At 47.6% G+C, this 14,761-nt stretch overlaps 1 protein-coding gene across 7 annotated transcripts in view; it reads left to right on the forward strand.

Annotated features, from left to right (window-relative positions):
* LOC121922184 (phospholipid-transporting ATPase ID-like) overlaps window positions 1-13,079 on the forward strand; it is a 136,162-nt gene extending 123,083 nt beyond the window's left edge. For all 7 annotated transcript variants that reach the window (XM_042451274.1, XM_042451271.1, XM_042451272.1 and 4 more), the window contains 6 exons: window positions 355-578; window positions 3,823-3,906; window positions 6,608-6,853; window positions 8,241-8,379; window positions 9,380-9,510; window positions 12,310-13,079. In XM_042451274.1, coding sequence (XP_042307208.1) covers window positions 355-578; window positions 3,823-3,906; window positions 6,608-6,853; window positions 8,241-8,379; window positions 9,380-9,510; window positions 12,310-12,516 — 1,031 coding nt within the window. In that variant the 3' untranslated portion in view covers window positions 12,517-13,079. The remainder of the gene's footprint in view (window positions 1-354; window positions 579-3,822; window positions 3,907-6,607; window positions 6,854-8,240; window positions 8,380-9,379; window positions 9,511-12,309) is intronic.
* The last annotated feature ends 1,682 nt before the right edge of the window (window positions 13,080-14,761 follow it).

The following is a 14,761-nucleotide window of genomic DNA, read 5'->3' on the forward strand; positions in this document are numbered from 1 at the left end:
CCCCAGTTCCACACTCATCTGATAAGGGCTACTCTTTCAAATACTTAGGCATCCTTAAAGTTTTCAGGTCTACAGGGGGAAGAGAGAGCCAGGTGGAGAAGAGAAGAGAGAGGTCAGAAGGGGACACAGACCCAGGGATGAGGGTGTAACCCAACCCCTTACAACCCCCAAGTGACACCACTGGGTCTGCAGGTCTGCAAGATGGAAGGAGTCCCAGGTGGGAGAAGAGAGGGGTGGGAAGGGGCCATGTGTCCATGCCCACTGTGGCATCTTTCCCATGCCCCCCTCTTGCATGTCTGTCAGAGGTGGGGCAGCCTTGTAACCCTGTGGTCTCCCTGTTGCCCTTCCTTCCAGCTGCCCACATTGGTGTTGGCATCAGTGGCCAGGAGGGAATGCAGGCGGTGCTCTCCAGTGACTTCTCCTTTGCCCAGTTCCGCTACCTCCAGCGGTTGCTTCTAGTCCACGGCCGCTGGTCATACCTCCGTATGTGCAAGTTCCTGGCCTACTTCTTCTACAAGAACTTCACCTTCACGCTGGTCCACTTCTGGTACGGCTTCTTCTCCGGCTTCTCTGCCCAGGTAGGGTCCTGTCCCTGGGAGGGTGAGGTGGGTAGGGGTACAGGGAGGGCAGTGACCTCCAGGAGTGCTGAGCAGACCGGCTACACCTGTATGGCACCATCAGGTCCATCCAGGGTGTCCTCACCACAAAGGATGACAAGGTACCACAAAATGTAAGATGGTCAAGGAAAGCATAGGGCATTACCAAATAAAAGCTAAAAACACTCATATAAATGTAAATTAATACTTTTTAGTCCTGCTCAGAATGGAGGTCATTTTGGAATTCCTCTTCGACAGAAGGTTGAAATGTAGGACACATCCTAAAAAAGGAGGCTGCCTGGTTAACTTTCCCTGGTGGGTAGCCAAAGTTATTTTATTATGCATGTCTTAATGGTCCAAGGGAAGCTGCTCCGACTGTTTTAACTACATGTGGTTTAAAACTCCCCCCCCCCAAAGGAGATTGTTTAATCTGTTTTAAAATAATCTTTCTATATGCTTCTACTTAATATTTTAAATAATATTTTTCTTCTGCTCTTCATCACCCTGGCAAGCAGAGGAGATAGATAGATAGACAGATAGATAGATAAGGTGAAAAAGAGAGAGAGAGAGAGAGAGAGATCTATATATTTATTTTTATTAAATAAATAAATGAAATAAAAATAGATGGATAGAAGATAGATAGAAGCATAGAGTTGGAAGAGATAGATTTATTTATTTATTTCATTAAATAAATAAATGACATGAAACCATATATATGATAGATAAATGATAGGTTTATTTATTTCTTTTATTAAATATTTATTTTACTTATAGATAGGTAGATAATGGATAGATTTATTTGTTTGTTTTATTAAATAAGTACATAAATGAAATAAAAGATGGATAGAGAGAGAGAGAGTCAGGCAGATAGACAGATGATGGCTAGAGAGATAGATTTACTTATTTAATTCATTAAATAAATAAATAATTGAAATAAAAATGGATGGATGGATGGATGCATAGATGGATGGATGGAGAGATTCAGGGGCTGTACAGACTGCCCCTAAGGGGCAGCCTTCAGCCATCTCTCTCTGCACTGGATCGGGGCCACAGCAACCACAGCCCCAATCTTGCTTTTCCGCGGTGCAAAAAGGACCCGCAAAAAGTGGCTCCTTTTTGTGTCCCGGAAAGGGTGCCAGTGCTGTGTTTTTTTAGCATTCCTTTGGAGCTGCGTCATGTAGAAGCAGCGCCAGAAGAGCACCGTGACACCGTGTGCCATGTGGTATGGTGTGCGAGCGGCATCATGCTGTCCTGTGTGCGGAGTCGGGGTGTGCACTGTATGGACGCCATGCCCCAACTCCACCTCCATGCCGGCCTTAATGGCTGATCTGTATAGATACAAGATAGATTTATTTATTTATTTTATTAAATATATAAATTAAATAAAAAGGATAGATAGATAGATAGATAGATAGATAGATAGATAGATAGATAGATAGATTATTGATAGAGAGATACAAGATTTATGTGTTTATTAAATAAATAAATATATGAAATAAAAAGATGGATGGATGGACGGACAGACAGACAGATATGATATGATAGACAGACTGTCTTTAACTCTGGAGCTCGTTTAGGCTCTGGCATGGGCTGCAGCCACACTAGAGGCCAAATGGAAGGGACTGCCTCCCCCAGCATCCACCACTGCCTTGGCCCCTGGATGTCCGTTGGGACTCCGGCATGGCTGCTGGGCAAGCAAGAAAGAGACGTGATGCTCTTTCTCGCTTGCCCAGCAGATGTGCCAGTCCCTCCTGGTGTACTACCCCGCTGGACAACACCTCCCTTTGGGTTGTCACCTGGTGTGATCTGCACCCCCTTAGTGATGCCACTGCCCTCCTCAGCTCTCTTTCCCTATTATATCTCGATTCCAGCTGCAGATTCCTAAACAGAGGCACAGCCTGGGTTGTGATGCCAGGATCAGGCCACAAAGATCAGAGTGGTCCCCTGGGTGGGTTCCTCTTTCTGTCCCTCCCGAATGCCCTCCTTGCCCAGCTGGCAGCAGCTTCTCTTTAGGATGGGCGGGCTGCTGCTGCCGCCTCCTGGCTCTGGCTCGAAATTACCCAGAGTTGCTAAAATGTGGGAGAGGCAGCAAGGAGGTGGATTTAGGAAGAGAGCAACTCAGTGGAGATGCATGCGGTTCCTTAGCCTAGGTATCACATTTTTGAAAGAAGTCAGTCACTGCTGGGCATTGATGTATATGCCCTAGTCAAGGGCAAGCCTTGCCGTTTAAAGGATACCGTACCTGAAATGAAAAAAATCCAGATGTTTATACACAGACACTGGGACAAGATCAGGAAAAACAAAACCCTTTGAAACCAGGGTGGGCAAATATCTGGAGTTGCTCCCCTGGGGAACTTGGAGGGCCACAACCCCAATCCTGGTGAGCAGGCCCCCATTTTTTCTTAACTTCCAAGTCATTTCTTGTAAAAAAAGAAAAGGAAAGGAAAGAAAAGAAAGAGGCTTCTCTTGGGCTTAAGATGCCCTAGACCTCCCCCAAATTTTGCAATTAAAAAAAATCAATCAAATTCTGTAAAGAAAATTAACATTAAACATTTTTCTTAAAAATTCAGAGTTTGGAGGGGGTGCAGAGGACCTAAAATGACAACTGTGGGGGCTTTTCCACAGAGTGTCCAGATGTCCTAACTGCAAAGGAGGACAAGGCTCTACATGTAAAGGAGTCAAGAAAAATGTAGGGTGTGACCAAATAAAAGCTAAAAACACCAATATAAAAATATAAACTCATACTTCTTAGTCGTGCTGAAAAAGGAGGACGTTTTGGAATTCTTCCTGGACAGAAAGCTGAAAGGCAGGACATGTCCTGGAAAAGGAGGACGTCTGGTGACTCTGGGGTCCTTAGGCCATTCTTTACAAGGATTAGTAGGCCATCCAATCTTTAATCAGTTTTATAGCGTTTTAATGTTGTGTTTTTAATATTTCGTTTTAATTTTTTGTTGTGAATGTTTTTAATTTGTTGTTATGGAAGCTGCCTTGGGTCCTTCCTGGGGAAAATGCAGCATTTAAACAATGTCAATAAATAAAATGCATAAATAATAAATGTGCTAGGAATCCTCCAGAGGTGGATTTCCTACAATGATCCCAGCTCTATAAATCTGTGAACCTGCAGAAATAGCCAATGAAGGGCAAGGTTTAGGAAGAGAGGAAATTCCTTCCTTCCTTCCTTCTTTCCTTCCTTCCTTCCTATCTTTCTTTTCTTCCTTCCTTGCAGACGGTGTACGACGAGTGGTTCATCACCCTCTACAACATGGTCTATACCTCCTTGCCTGTGCTGGGAATGAGCCTCTTTGACCAGGTAAGGCTTGCTTTTGCAGTGCCTGGGCTGGATTCGCATCCCACGCCCAGCCTACTGACCTGGCCATATGGGGGCACTATGTCTCTCAGCCCCCAGGACTGATGCTGGATAGAGATGGCTTAGAATCATAGAATCATAGAATTGTAGAGTTGGATGAGACTCCAAGGGCCATCCAGTCCAACCCCATTCTGCCATGCAGGAAATCTAAATCAAAGCATCTTTGACATCCAGCCTCTGTCTAAAGAACAACGCTCCACCACTCTCCAAAGAAGTGTGCCTCACTGTCAAACGGCCCTTGCTCTTAGGTAGTTCCTCCTAATGTTGAAGCGGACTCTCTTTTCCTGTAGCTTCCATCCATTGTTCCGTGTTCTAGTCTCTGGAGCAGCAGAAAACAAGCTTGCTCCATCCTCAATATGACATCCCTTCAAGTATTTAAACAGGGCTATCATATCATCTCTTAACCTTCTCTTCTCCAGGCTAAACATCCCCAGCTCCCTAAGGCATTCCTCATAGGGCTTCATGGTTTCCAGACCCTTCACCATTTTAGTCTCCCTCCTTTGGACACACTTCAGTTTCTCAATGTCCTTTTTGAATTGTGGTGCCCAGAACTGGACACAATATTCCAGATGGGCCTGACCAAAGCAGAACATAGTGACACTATTACTTCTCTTGGTTTAGACACTATACTTTTACTGATGCAGCCTAGAATTGCATTGGCCTTGTTAGCTGCTGCATCACACTGTTGACTCATCATGTTCAACTTGTAGTCGGACTCCTAGAGCACTTTCACATGTAGTCTCCTTAAGGTGTCCCCTATATCTATGCATTTCATTTTTTCTACCTAAGTGCAATATCTTACATTTCTCCCTGTTGAAGTTCATTTTGGATCCTGGCTACCTATAAACCATACTTTCCTATAGGTGCCTGCCTGAGCCATATGTTTCCCATGAGAGGAGACCCTTCTCTCCATCCCACCAGCCTCAAAATAAAAGCACATTTGGTGGGAACAGGGGAGGAGAGGCCTTTTTGGTGGCTGGCTCCTTCCTTGCTTTCCTGCTCCTGGCAAGTGGAAACATCGTTGTTCCTAGAGGCTGCAGGACAAGGGCCTTTATCAGTGTGCTCTTGTGCTGGTTTTTCACATTTTGTCTTTTAATTGATTTGTTTTATTATTAATAGTAGTAGTAATAGTATTTTAAATTCCATAGATAGTTTAATTGCATTTTAACCAGAAATGAGTGCTTTCACTAATGTCTGTGCAAGTGGTTTATATTGTATGTGTTTATGTTTTTGAAATCTGCCTTAACTCCCAGCTTTTGGGGAAAGGCGGGGGGGGGGGGCAGCAAATTCCATAAAGGCAGCATCAGCAGCATCTCTAGCAATCATAATCATTTTGAAAGGACTTGGACTCCACAGACGCCGCTCTGCTGCCACCTGCTGGCTGCCACGGTAGTTGCTTAGAAACCTCCTTCCAAGGAAAAAGGCAGACTGAGGTTGCATCTGCACTGCAGAAATAATCCAGTTTGACACCACTTTAACTGTCATGATCGATAGTTCTGGACGTCTGGGAACTGTAGTTTGTTGAACAGAGAAGACTAAATGTCTTACGTTGTCATTTGGCTTCAAGTCGTTTCCAACTTATGACAACCTTATCATTAAATTTTCTTAGGAAAATGTATTTATTTATTTAATTTCTATCCCGCCTTTCTCCCCTCATGGACCCAAGGTGGCTCACAATAACAATTTTAAGACTTATTCAGAAGAGGTTTGCCATTGCCTTCCCCGAGGCTGAGAGAGTGTAGCTTTCCCAAGGTCACCCAGTGGGTTTCATGGCCGAGCTGGGAGTCAAACCCTGGTCTCTTGACTCATAGTCCAGTTCTCAAATCACTACGCCACATGTTTCACAAAACTACAAATACCAGAATTCCATAGCATTGAGCCATGGCAGTTAAAGTGGTGTCAAACTCGATTATTTCTTATGGGAAATAGGGTATGAGAAGGGTTACGAAAGAAAGAGAGGTTGAAAGGGAGGTGTGGAAGTTAGAAGGAGAAAGGAGGGGAGGAAGAGGAGTATGACAAGAGGAAGAAGGTGAAGAATAAGTGGGAAGTAGAAAGGATGGAGATTCAGGGTCAAAATAAAGGATGGAGTAGGAATCAGAAAGAATAAGAAGGGTAACAAGGGTAATGGAGGAGTATGGAAGGGTTAGGGAAAAAAAGACTGAGTAAGGTGAATGGAAGTATGAAGGTGTAGGTGAGAAGAAGGGGGGGAGGGAGCAATGGGGGCGAATGCCTTAAGAAGGGGAGTATTTTGAGTATTCGGGTTGATTGCTGTTTGTGATATTTGTTGTATTACTGTTTGTTTGTTTGTTTGTTCAATACTTTTAATTAATAAAATTTAAAATATTTTATTTTTTTTTAAAAAAATTGGATTATTTCTGAAGTGCAGATGCAGCCCTAGGAGGGGATTTGTGTTTTCAGGTGCACAGGAGGCCAAATGATGGAGCTGAATGGTCATGAACATGGACTCCTGGAAACACAAGCTCTACTTTGGTGGGGGAAATTAAGCCATAAAAGTGGTTGGTTTTGCAGAAACACCCTGCAGAGTGTGTGTGTGTGTGTGTGTGTGTGTGCATGCATGGGGGTGAGGAGGGGCACTTTGTATTCCGTCTCAGTGATCAGCCCTTCCTCCCGACCCCAACTACAGGATGTGAACGACCGCTGGAGCTTGCAGTTCCCCCAGCTTTATGAACCCGGCCAGCAGAACCTGTACTTCAACAAGATGGAGTTTGTCAAGTGCACCCTCTACAGCGTCTACAGCTCCCTGGTGCTCTTCTTTGTTCCCTACGGGACCATGTTTGACTCCTTGCGGACCGATGGGAAGGCAATCTCTGACTACCAGTCCTTCGCACTCATGGCTCAGACCTGCCTGCTCATTGTGGTGTCTGTCCAGGTAAGGGTTAGGGTTAGGATAGGGTTTGGGTTTCCCACAGCTCCGTGGTGCCCCCTCTGCTCCTGCCATGATCTTGCCCAGGAATAAGATAAATTACACCCAAAGCATCCCCACTGTCCACTAAGCAGGTAGGACTATCCAAAAAAGGTGGACAATTTGAGCATGGCAGAATGTGTTATTGAGAGTCCATGCTGGGCGTGTCACTGTGTTGATGATCAAGATGGGCACCACAATACAAAAGATGTTGATAAATTGGAGCATGTCCAAAGTAGGACCACGAAAATGGTGAAGGGCCTGGAAACCATGCCTTATGAGGAAAGGGAAGTGGGTATGTTTAGCCTGGAAAAGAGACAGTTAAGAGGTGATACGATAGCCCTGTGTAGGTTTTTGAAGGGGTGTCACATTGAGGAGGGAGCAAGCTTGTTTTCTGCTGCTCCAGAGATTAGAACACAGAACAATGGATGCAATCTACAGGAAAAGAGATTCTACCTTAACATTAGGAGAAACTTCCTGAAAGTAAGAGCTGTTCGACAGTGGAACACACTCCCTTGGAGACTGTGGGGGAGTCTCCTTCTTTGGAGGTCTTAAGCAGAGGCTGGATGGCCATTTATTGGGGATGCTTTGATTGTGAGTTCTTGCATGGCAGAATGGAGTTGGACTGGATGGCCCTTGTGGTCTCTTTCAACTCTAGGATTCTATGAAGCTGCTTAAAAGGTGCAAGGAGGCCAGTGTCAGGAATCCTGGCTTGGCCATGGAAACCCCAAGGGTGACCTTAGGCAAGTCACACTCTCATCCTCAGAGGATGGCAATGGCAACCCCCCCCCCCCCCCGTGAAGAAACCTGCCAAGAAAACTCTATGATAGGTTTGCCTTAGGGTTACCATAAATTGAAAGTGACTTGAAGGCACACAACAACAACAAAGGTGGACCTATCACTGGGTTTACTGGGGCTGAGAGGGTGTGAGTCACACCTTCTCAGCCCTAGTAAACCCAGTGATAAGTCCACGTTTGTTGTTGTTGTGTGTCTTCAAGTCACATTCAACTTATGGTAACGCTAAGGCCATGGTTTCCATGGCTGAATGGGGAATTGAACCCAGTTCCCCAGGTGCTAATCATACGCTCAAACCACTGTGCCATGGTGGCTCTCAATGCATGCTCTAGGCTGTCTTAATTTAATGCCATTTCAGTCCTAACTTTTTGTTTGTCTTTAGCAATATGTAGTTTTCCTAGCAATTCTTTTTAGGGTGCATGATGGGGTATGGTCCTGGCACAAGCACACATTGGCACCTGGAAAGCCCATGTTCCCCATTATCGTTGCTGGGTGAGTCCATCCCCATATCTATTGGTCAGACTGCCCTTTTGCTCACTGCCCGTGTTGTCCTCTGCAGATGGGTCTGGACACAGCCTACTGGACCGCCGTGAACCAGCTCTTCATTTGGGGCAGCCTGGCTGTCTATTTTGTCATCACCTTCACCATGTACAGCAACGGCACATACCTGATCTTCACGGCTTCTTTCCCTTTTGTTGGTACGTATGCTGGGGAGGTGGGCATTGGGAGATGGAGGAGAGCCCCCTTTCCCCCACTCCAGGCAGTAGAGCAGCATCTCTGGATATTGTGGTTGTTCCAGTCATTTCTGATGTACGATCCTATAATGGTGCTTCCTTGGTAAGATTCGTTGTTCAGAGGACTTTGCCACCTTCCTCTGAGGCTGAAAGAGTGGGGCTTGCCCAAGGCCACTCAGAGGGTTTCCATGTATGAGCAGGGATTTGAACCTAGGTCTCCAGGGGGGCTACACCACTACACCACATAGGTTCCTACCTTCAAGCCAACTCTGGCTTATGGCTACCCCTCCTAGGCTGTTCTTGACAAGATTTCTTCAAAGCAGGTTTCTGCCTTCCTCTGAGGAGGCTGAGAGAGTGTGACTCACCCAAGGTCACCCAGGGGGTTTCCATGTCTGATGGGAGATTCAGAGTTTGGTCTCCCAGAGTCCCAGCCCAACATTCAAGACATGACCCCCTCGGTAGCTTTCTGGCTTCTTCCCAATATATCTGGGTGGGAAGGACCTCACTGCTCTGGGTTCAATGGGCTCCAATCAGAGGCCCCAATCCTACATTCCAGCTGGCACCTTCTCTGGCAGGGGTAACCAACTGTGGGGGTGGGATCTCCCCCCACCCTACTTCCCCTGGTGGACCATAATGTCATGTTTTGGCAAACCTAAAGCAAAATAATTTCACTTCCGGCCATCATTTCAGATTATTTTTTGAGCTCTCTTTGTTTTGGGGGTATGTGGGGTGAGGGTTCTGGAGGCTTTGGGGGGGCTTCAAAGGCAACACTTTTTGGTCTGCACATTGCACCTTTGCCCACATCAGGACATTGCATGCTCTGTAGGGGGTCCCAAAGAAGAAGGCAATCCCACCTCACCCCCAGGACCCCTTTCTTTTTGGAAAGACCATCCTTTCCAGTTAGGGAGGGGTGAAGAGTGGCCCCTGGGGACCCCATAGTACTTGCTGCCTTCCTCTTTGCCAGGGACAGCCCGGAACACCTTGAACCAGCCAGCCGTGTGGCTCTCAGTCAGCCTCTGCGTGGCCCTCTGCGTCCTGCCAGTCGTCGGCTTCCGGTTCCTCAAGACCCAGCTCCGGCCCACCATCAGTGACAAGGTAGCCGTGGGTCCTGGACTCAGGGACACTGTGGGGCCTGGATTCAGGGCAGCACAGGGGGGAGGCCCTTAGACCAAGGCCCCTGGGAGCTAGGAGCCAGGGGGATTGCAGACCCCAATTAGGGGGCAAGTGGGACAGGGAGAGACGAGAAGGCCCAGGTGGAGAAGTGTGTGCCAGTCCTGCCACTGGGCAGCTGGGCCACCCTCTCATCCCAGTGGGTGCCTGTGGGAAGCAGTCAGATCACAGACAGCCCCCAGGGAACCCTGAACCATTATGGCAGCAGCCTTAGCGTTGGAGAACTGGTAAAGGTTCTCCCCTTCCCATATCTAGAATCCGTGAAGGTGTCCCCAAAGGCCATCTACTCTAAACCCCTGCACTCCCTCAAGTGGTGGGGTATTCACCCCGTATAAAGACCACTGCCACCATCAGTAAAGAGGAGAGTCCAGCACCTTCTGAGGGAGTCTCTTGGACAGCCAAAGAGTTGGAAGGGATTTCACAGGGGTCATCTAATCCACCCCTTCCTTGCCAGTGCAGGGAACCTGCAGCCAAAGTGCCCTTGGGAGGTTGGCATCTCCCCACTGCCCTGTTCAAAATAAGAGAGCCCACCACCTTCTCAGGGAGTCTCCAACTGCTGCTGCCTTGGAAAGAAACCTTGAGCCTCTAGTGCAATGGTTCCCAAACATTGGTCTTCCAGATGTTTTGGACTTCAGCTCCCAAATGTCTAGATTATTGGCCAAGCTAGCTGGGCCTTCTGGGAACTGAAGTTCAAAACATCTGGAGGACCAAAGTTTGGGAACCACTGCTCTAGTAGGAGGGCAGTGGCTGGATTGGGGGATGCCTGTTTAATTCAGTCCAACTGTTGACCCTGGGCAGGAACACCCTCCAAACTCACACACACCTGTCCAAACTCTCCCAGTTGTGCATGTGGGGAGGGCTGACCTAGGTTGTAGGGATGAGCCTCCCACCATCGCTGCCACCACCACCAGCAGCAGCAGTTCTGCTCTCTTTGAGTCCAGAAGTGGTCTCCCCCCCCCCCCCCCGCTTCCCAGGGTTCTTGCCCGCCAGTGGTGCCAACGGTGCCCCTCATGGCACCCTTGGTTGCCTTCTGGAGAATACTGGAGGATCACTTGGGCATCTTCTATTGGGGGATGGAGCCCCAACCTTGGTGCTGCAGGGGATTCAGGATCCTCCTCCCATAGCTTCCCCCAGCTTTGGGGAAGAGACCCCCAGGAGGTATCCCAACAGCTCTTTCAAGGCACCTTTCCTGGGCTTATCCTCTTCCTCAGAGAGGGGGCTGGCCATCTTGCCAAGTCAATGCCCCTCTCGTGAAGGAAAATAATTAATTAAGAGGCTAATAGGAGAGATTGGCTTCAGTCGATGCCAGGACAGGGGGCAATAGGAGCAATGACAACACATTTTGTTGTGGTGGTGGTGGTGGTGGTGGTGTGCCTTCTAGTCCTTTTTTGACTTATGGCAACCCTAAGGTGACTACCATGGTGTTTTCTTGGAAAAATTTCTTCAGAAGAGGTTTTGCTATGGATTTCTCCTGAGGCTGAGAGAGTGTGACTTTCCCAAGGTCACCCAGTGGGTTTCATGGCTGAGCTGGGAATCGAACCCTGGTCTCCAGAGTCATAGTCCAGCATTCAAACCATTACGCCATGCTGGCTCCCATACAAGCATGGAAGACTTTTTAAAGTTTTTAAGCAAGTAGAGAGTCCTCAGAAATTGTTTCTGGGATCAGAAATCTAAACAAGAATAAAAGAACAAGACATAACAAGATGATAATCAAAAAGATAACAAGACGGATGTCAGAGAGATATAAGCTGTTGTGTATTAGAACAAAGAGCTCTGTAAAAATGTAAATAAAATGTCAGAACTGGGCAATTGTATATACAGTCCTCCCTCAGTTCTTATGGATATGGGATCCACGTCCATTGACTATTTGCAGGTGGTGAATGGAAGGGGTTAAAATGGGGTGTGTGCCTGTGGCACGCACCTGCACACCCCCACGAAGGCGCGCCTCCATTCAAGGCAATAGGACTTGAATAGGTGCAATTTTCCAGGGGGGGGGGGCGGAACGGAACAGATCCCCTGTGAAAACGGAGGGAGGACTGTATATATAGGAAGGAGAAACAAAATCATTGGCTTAAAAAAAGAAGAAGGAAAAATTGATGAATAAACTAATGATATAATTTGCAATACAGTAGTTTCAGTTTAATATGTTTTAATTTGAAAAGCAATTGCAGAAAAAGACAAGAGATAGCAATGATTAATTACTGATAGAAGAATACTTAAGAAACAGTAATAGTGACTACTTTGGAGATTGGAAGTCCTTTTTTTAAATTTGTAGGTGTTGCTGTTCATGATTTATGTATGTTTCTTTAAATGTAGTCTATGGTTATGTATTTACAATCGCCCCTCCAAGTCCGTGGACTGGAAATGCACGGACTTGGAAATCCGTGGAGGGGCAACCACCATTAACCATAATGGGGCGTGTGCCTGTGGCATGCACCCCACATGCACACGCCCCATTCAAGCCTATGGGCTTGAATATGTGAAAGATTTTGAAGTCTCGGTGGGGGGGGGGTCTGGAAAGGATCCCCTGTGAGTTCAAAGGGGCAACTGTATATGTTTTTAAAGCAATAAAGATTTATTTTTAAAAAAGAAATTGGGAAGGGGCAAGGCAATGGCCTCCTGGGGGGGACGGGAAGGGGCTCAAGGGTCCCTTAGGGGTCAAGGGGGCTTTTCCTGCTCCTCAGCCATCTCACTACCTTTTTTATCCCCCCCCCCCATCCACAGGTGCTGGCAGAGGTTCAGACCCTCCGCCTGCCGCCGCCCTCACCCAAGCACTGCCTGAGGCGCGGCTCATCCCGACGCTCCGGCTACGCTTTCTCGCACCAGTATGGCTTCGGGGCCCTCATAACCTCTGGGCGCAACATGCGGCCCCGATCCCCCTTCAACCTCTCTGGCTCCTTTTCGCCAAACGCCCTCCGGCGCCACAAGTGATGCCTACGCAAGGAAGAGGAGGAGGAGGAGGATGAAAAGCAGCAGCTGCAATGAGGACCAGCCAGATCAGGGCCAGGAGGAAGGGTGCGTGCAGAAGGGTCCATCGGGGTGGAACATCCTAAAGACCTCCACTGTTAGGACTGTGCAGAGGAGGGCAGCAGCCACAGTGCAAGGGGGCTGGATAGGGCCCCCTGGGGACAGCAAGGAACTGGCCACCTGGACAGAGTTGTGCCCCCAAACTGGCCCACCTGGCCCACCCCCAGGGATCCCTCTTGGCCAGACTGGTATGGACCCAGGTGGACAAATGGACAGACAATCCTCATAATGCTCCACTGTGGTAGTGGCATGGAAGGAGATGCAGCCCCTGGACTACCCCATGCCACTGCACCACTTCCCCCCTGCAAAACCCCTTTGTCCAGACTGAGTTCCCCCCACCATCACCCAGGAGCAATGAAGCAGTGGAGCAGAAGCGGCCTCCATGGGGCTCCGGCCTCAAGAACCGAGGGTTGGGGGGGAGGCTTCCTTTTGTATGCACATTTCTAATAAAAGAGCTACTGAAGGAATGTCAAGGCTATCCCCGCGCAGTCTCTGCTTCTGCTCCAGGAGGGTAGCAGGGAGAGGAAGCCCTACCTGGCTTGGGGGTCACCCACCATTGTCCATGGGGGACTTCAGCTGATATTGGCTTGACAGGGCCTGGGCCACTAGAAAGTGGTGTGTGTGTGTGTGTATGCAGCTGACCCCCCCACACACACACCTTTGATGGGACTCACCTTCTCTCCTTTATGGGAGGAGACTTGTGGTCTCACTGCCCCCTCCCAATGTATACATGCACTAGAAAAATGACAAATGACAGCCACCCATTTCTCAGCTTGAAACCTCTCTCTCTCTTTCTCTGTCTTTTAAATGGAATATGTAAAGAGATATTGCAGCCCCTTTGAGACTTATGGAAAGAAATGCATCCGAGGAAGTACATGTTAGTCTGTAGAATCTGCAGAGATCTTGTTGCACCTTTAAGACTAACTGCAAGAAAGAGGTTGGCAGCATGAGTGTTAGTAGACTAAAGTCTACTCCCTCAGATGCATTTGGTAGATTGGAAGCCAAGACAGACTAATGCATCTGAGGAAGTAGACTGAAATCTATGTAAGTTCATGCTGCCAATTTCTTTCTTTCAGTTAGTCTCAAAGGTGCTACAAGATCTCTCCACGGAAAGAAAGAAGTTGGCAGTATGAGCATTGTTAGACTTAAGTCTACTTCCTCAGATGCATCTGGTGCAGCGGAAAGCCTCTCTGTTTCTGGCATTCGACCATTCTCCTCACCTGCAGGCTCCAGCTTCCACTGCCTTTGTCCAGCAATGACAAATTGAATTTGAGTTGACATTCTCACACACTAATGGCATATTAGTACGTGGAGAGATCTTGTAGCACCTTTGAGACTAACTGAAAGAAAGAAATTGGCAGCATGAGCTTTTGTAGACTTCAGTCTACTTCCTCGGTCTGTCTTGGCTTCCAATCTACCAAATGCATCTGAGGAAGTAGACTTTAGTCTACTAACACTCATGCTGCCAACTTCTTTTTGCAGTTAGTCTCAAAGGTGTGACAAGATCTCTTTGCAGACTGATTCTACAGACTAATATAGCTTATATGTTTGAATTCTTTTAAATGGAGGCTGTGTCTCCTTCCTTTGCATGCAACTCCTGCAGACTAGAATTTCCCCTAAAAGAGCAGCTCTGCATCTCTTCCTTCCCTCCCCCAAAAAGTCAGGGAGCCACTCCCTTCCCTGGCATGAGAACAGGGTTAGAATCCCATTTGTCCTGTTGACTGGACAATGGCTGGTCAAGTTATGGAGAAATGGCCACCTTCTCCTGTAAACAAGCAGCCTTTCGGTGAAGGTTTGGATCTGGACCTTTTTCTCTCCCCTCCTTCCCTGGATTTTGGGCATTATTCCCACTGAAGGACTGCAAAAGCAGCCGAGGACAGATGGGTCAGTTGGGAGCGTGATGCTTCTCGGAGCAACTACTCTGGCCACCAACACTGTATGCTCCATCCACTCTGCAAATATGGCCACGCTTTGCCCCACGTTCTTTGAGTGCTCCGTTACTTTGATGCTCTTGCATAGTGGCCAAAATCAGTCTCAGCGAGGTAGTGGAGAACTTACACATTTGGACCTTATGATGTACAGAAACGAAGGAGTCCAGGTTTTGTTCCAACTCCTTCAACACGTGCTGTGCTAGCATCAGCTGAATTGG

Source organism: Sceloporus undulatus, chromosome 2 (genome assembly GCF_019175285.1).
Source record: "Sceloporus undulatus isolate JIND9_A2432 ecotype Alabama chromosome 2, SceUnd_v1.1, whole genome shotgun sequence".
In the NCBI taxonomy this organism is placed as follows: Eukaryota; Metazoa; Chordata; class Lepidosauria; order Squamata; family Phrynosomatidae; genus Sceloporus; species Sceloporus undulatus.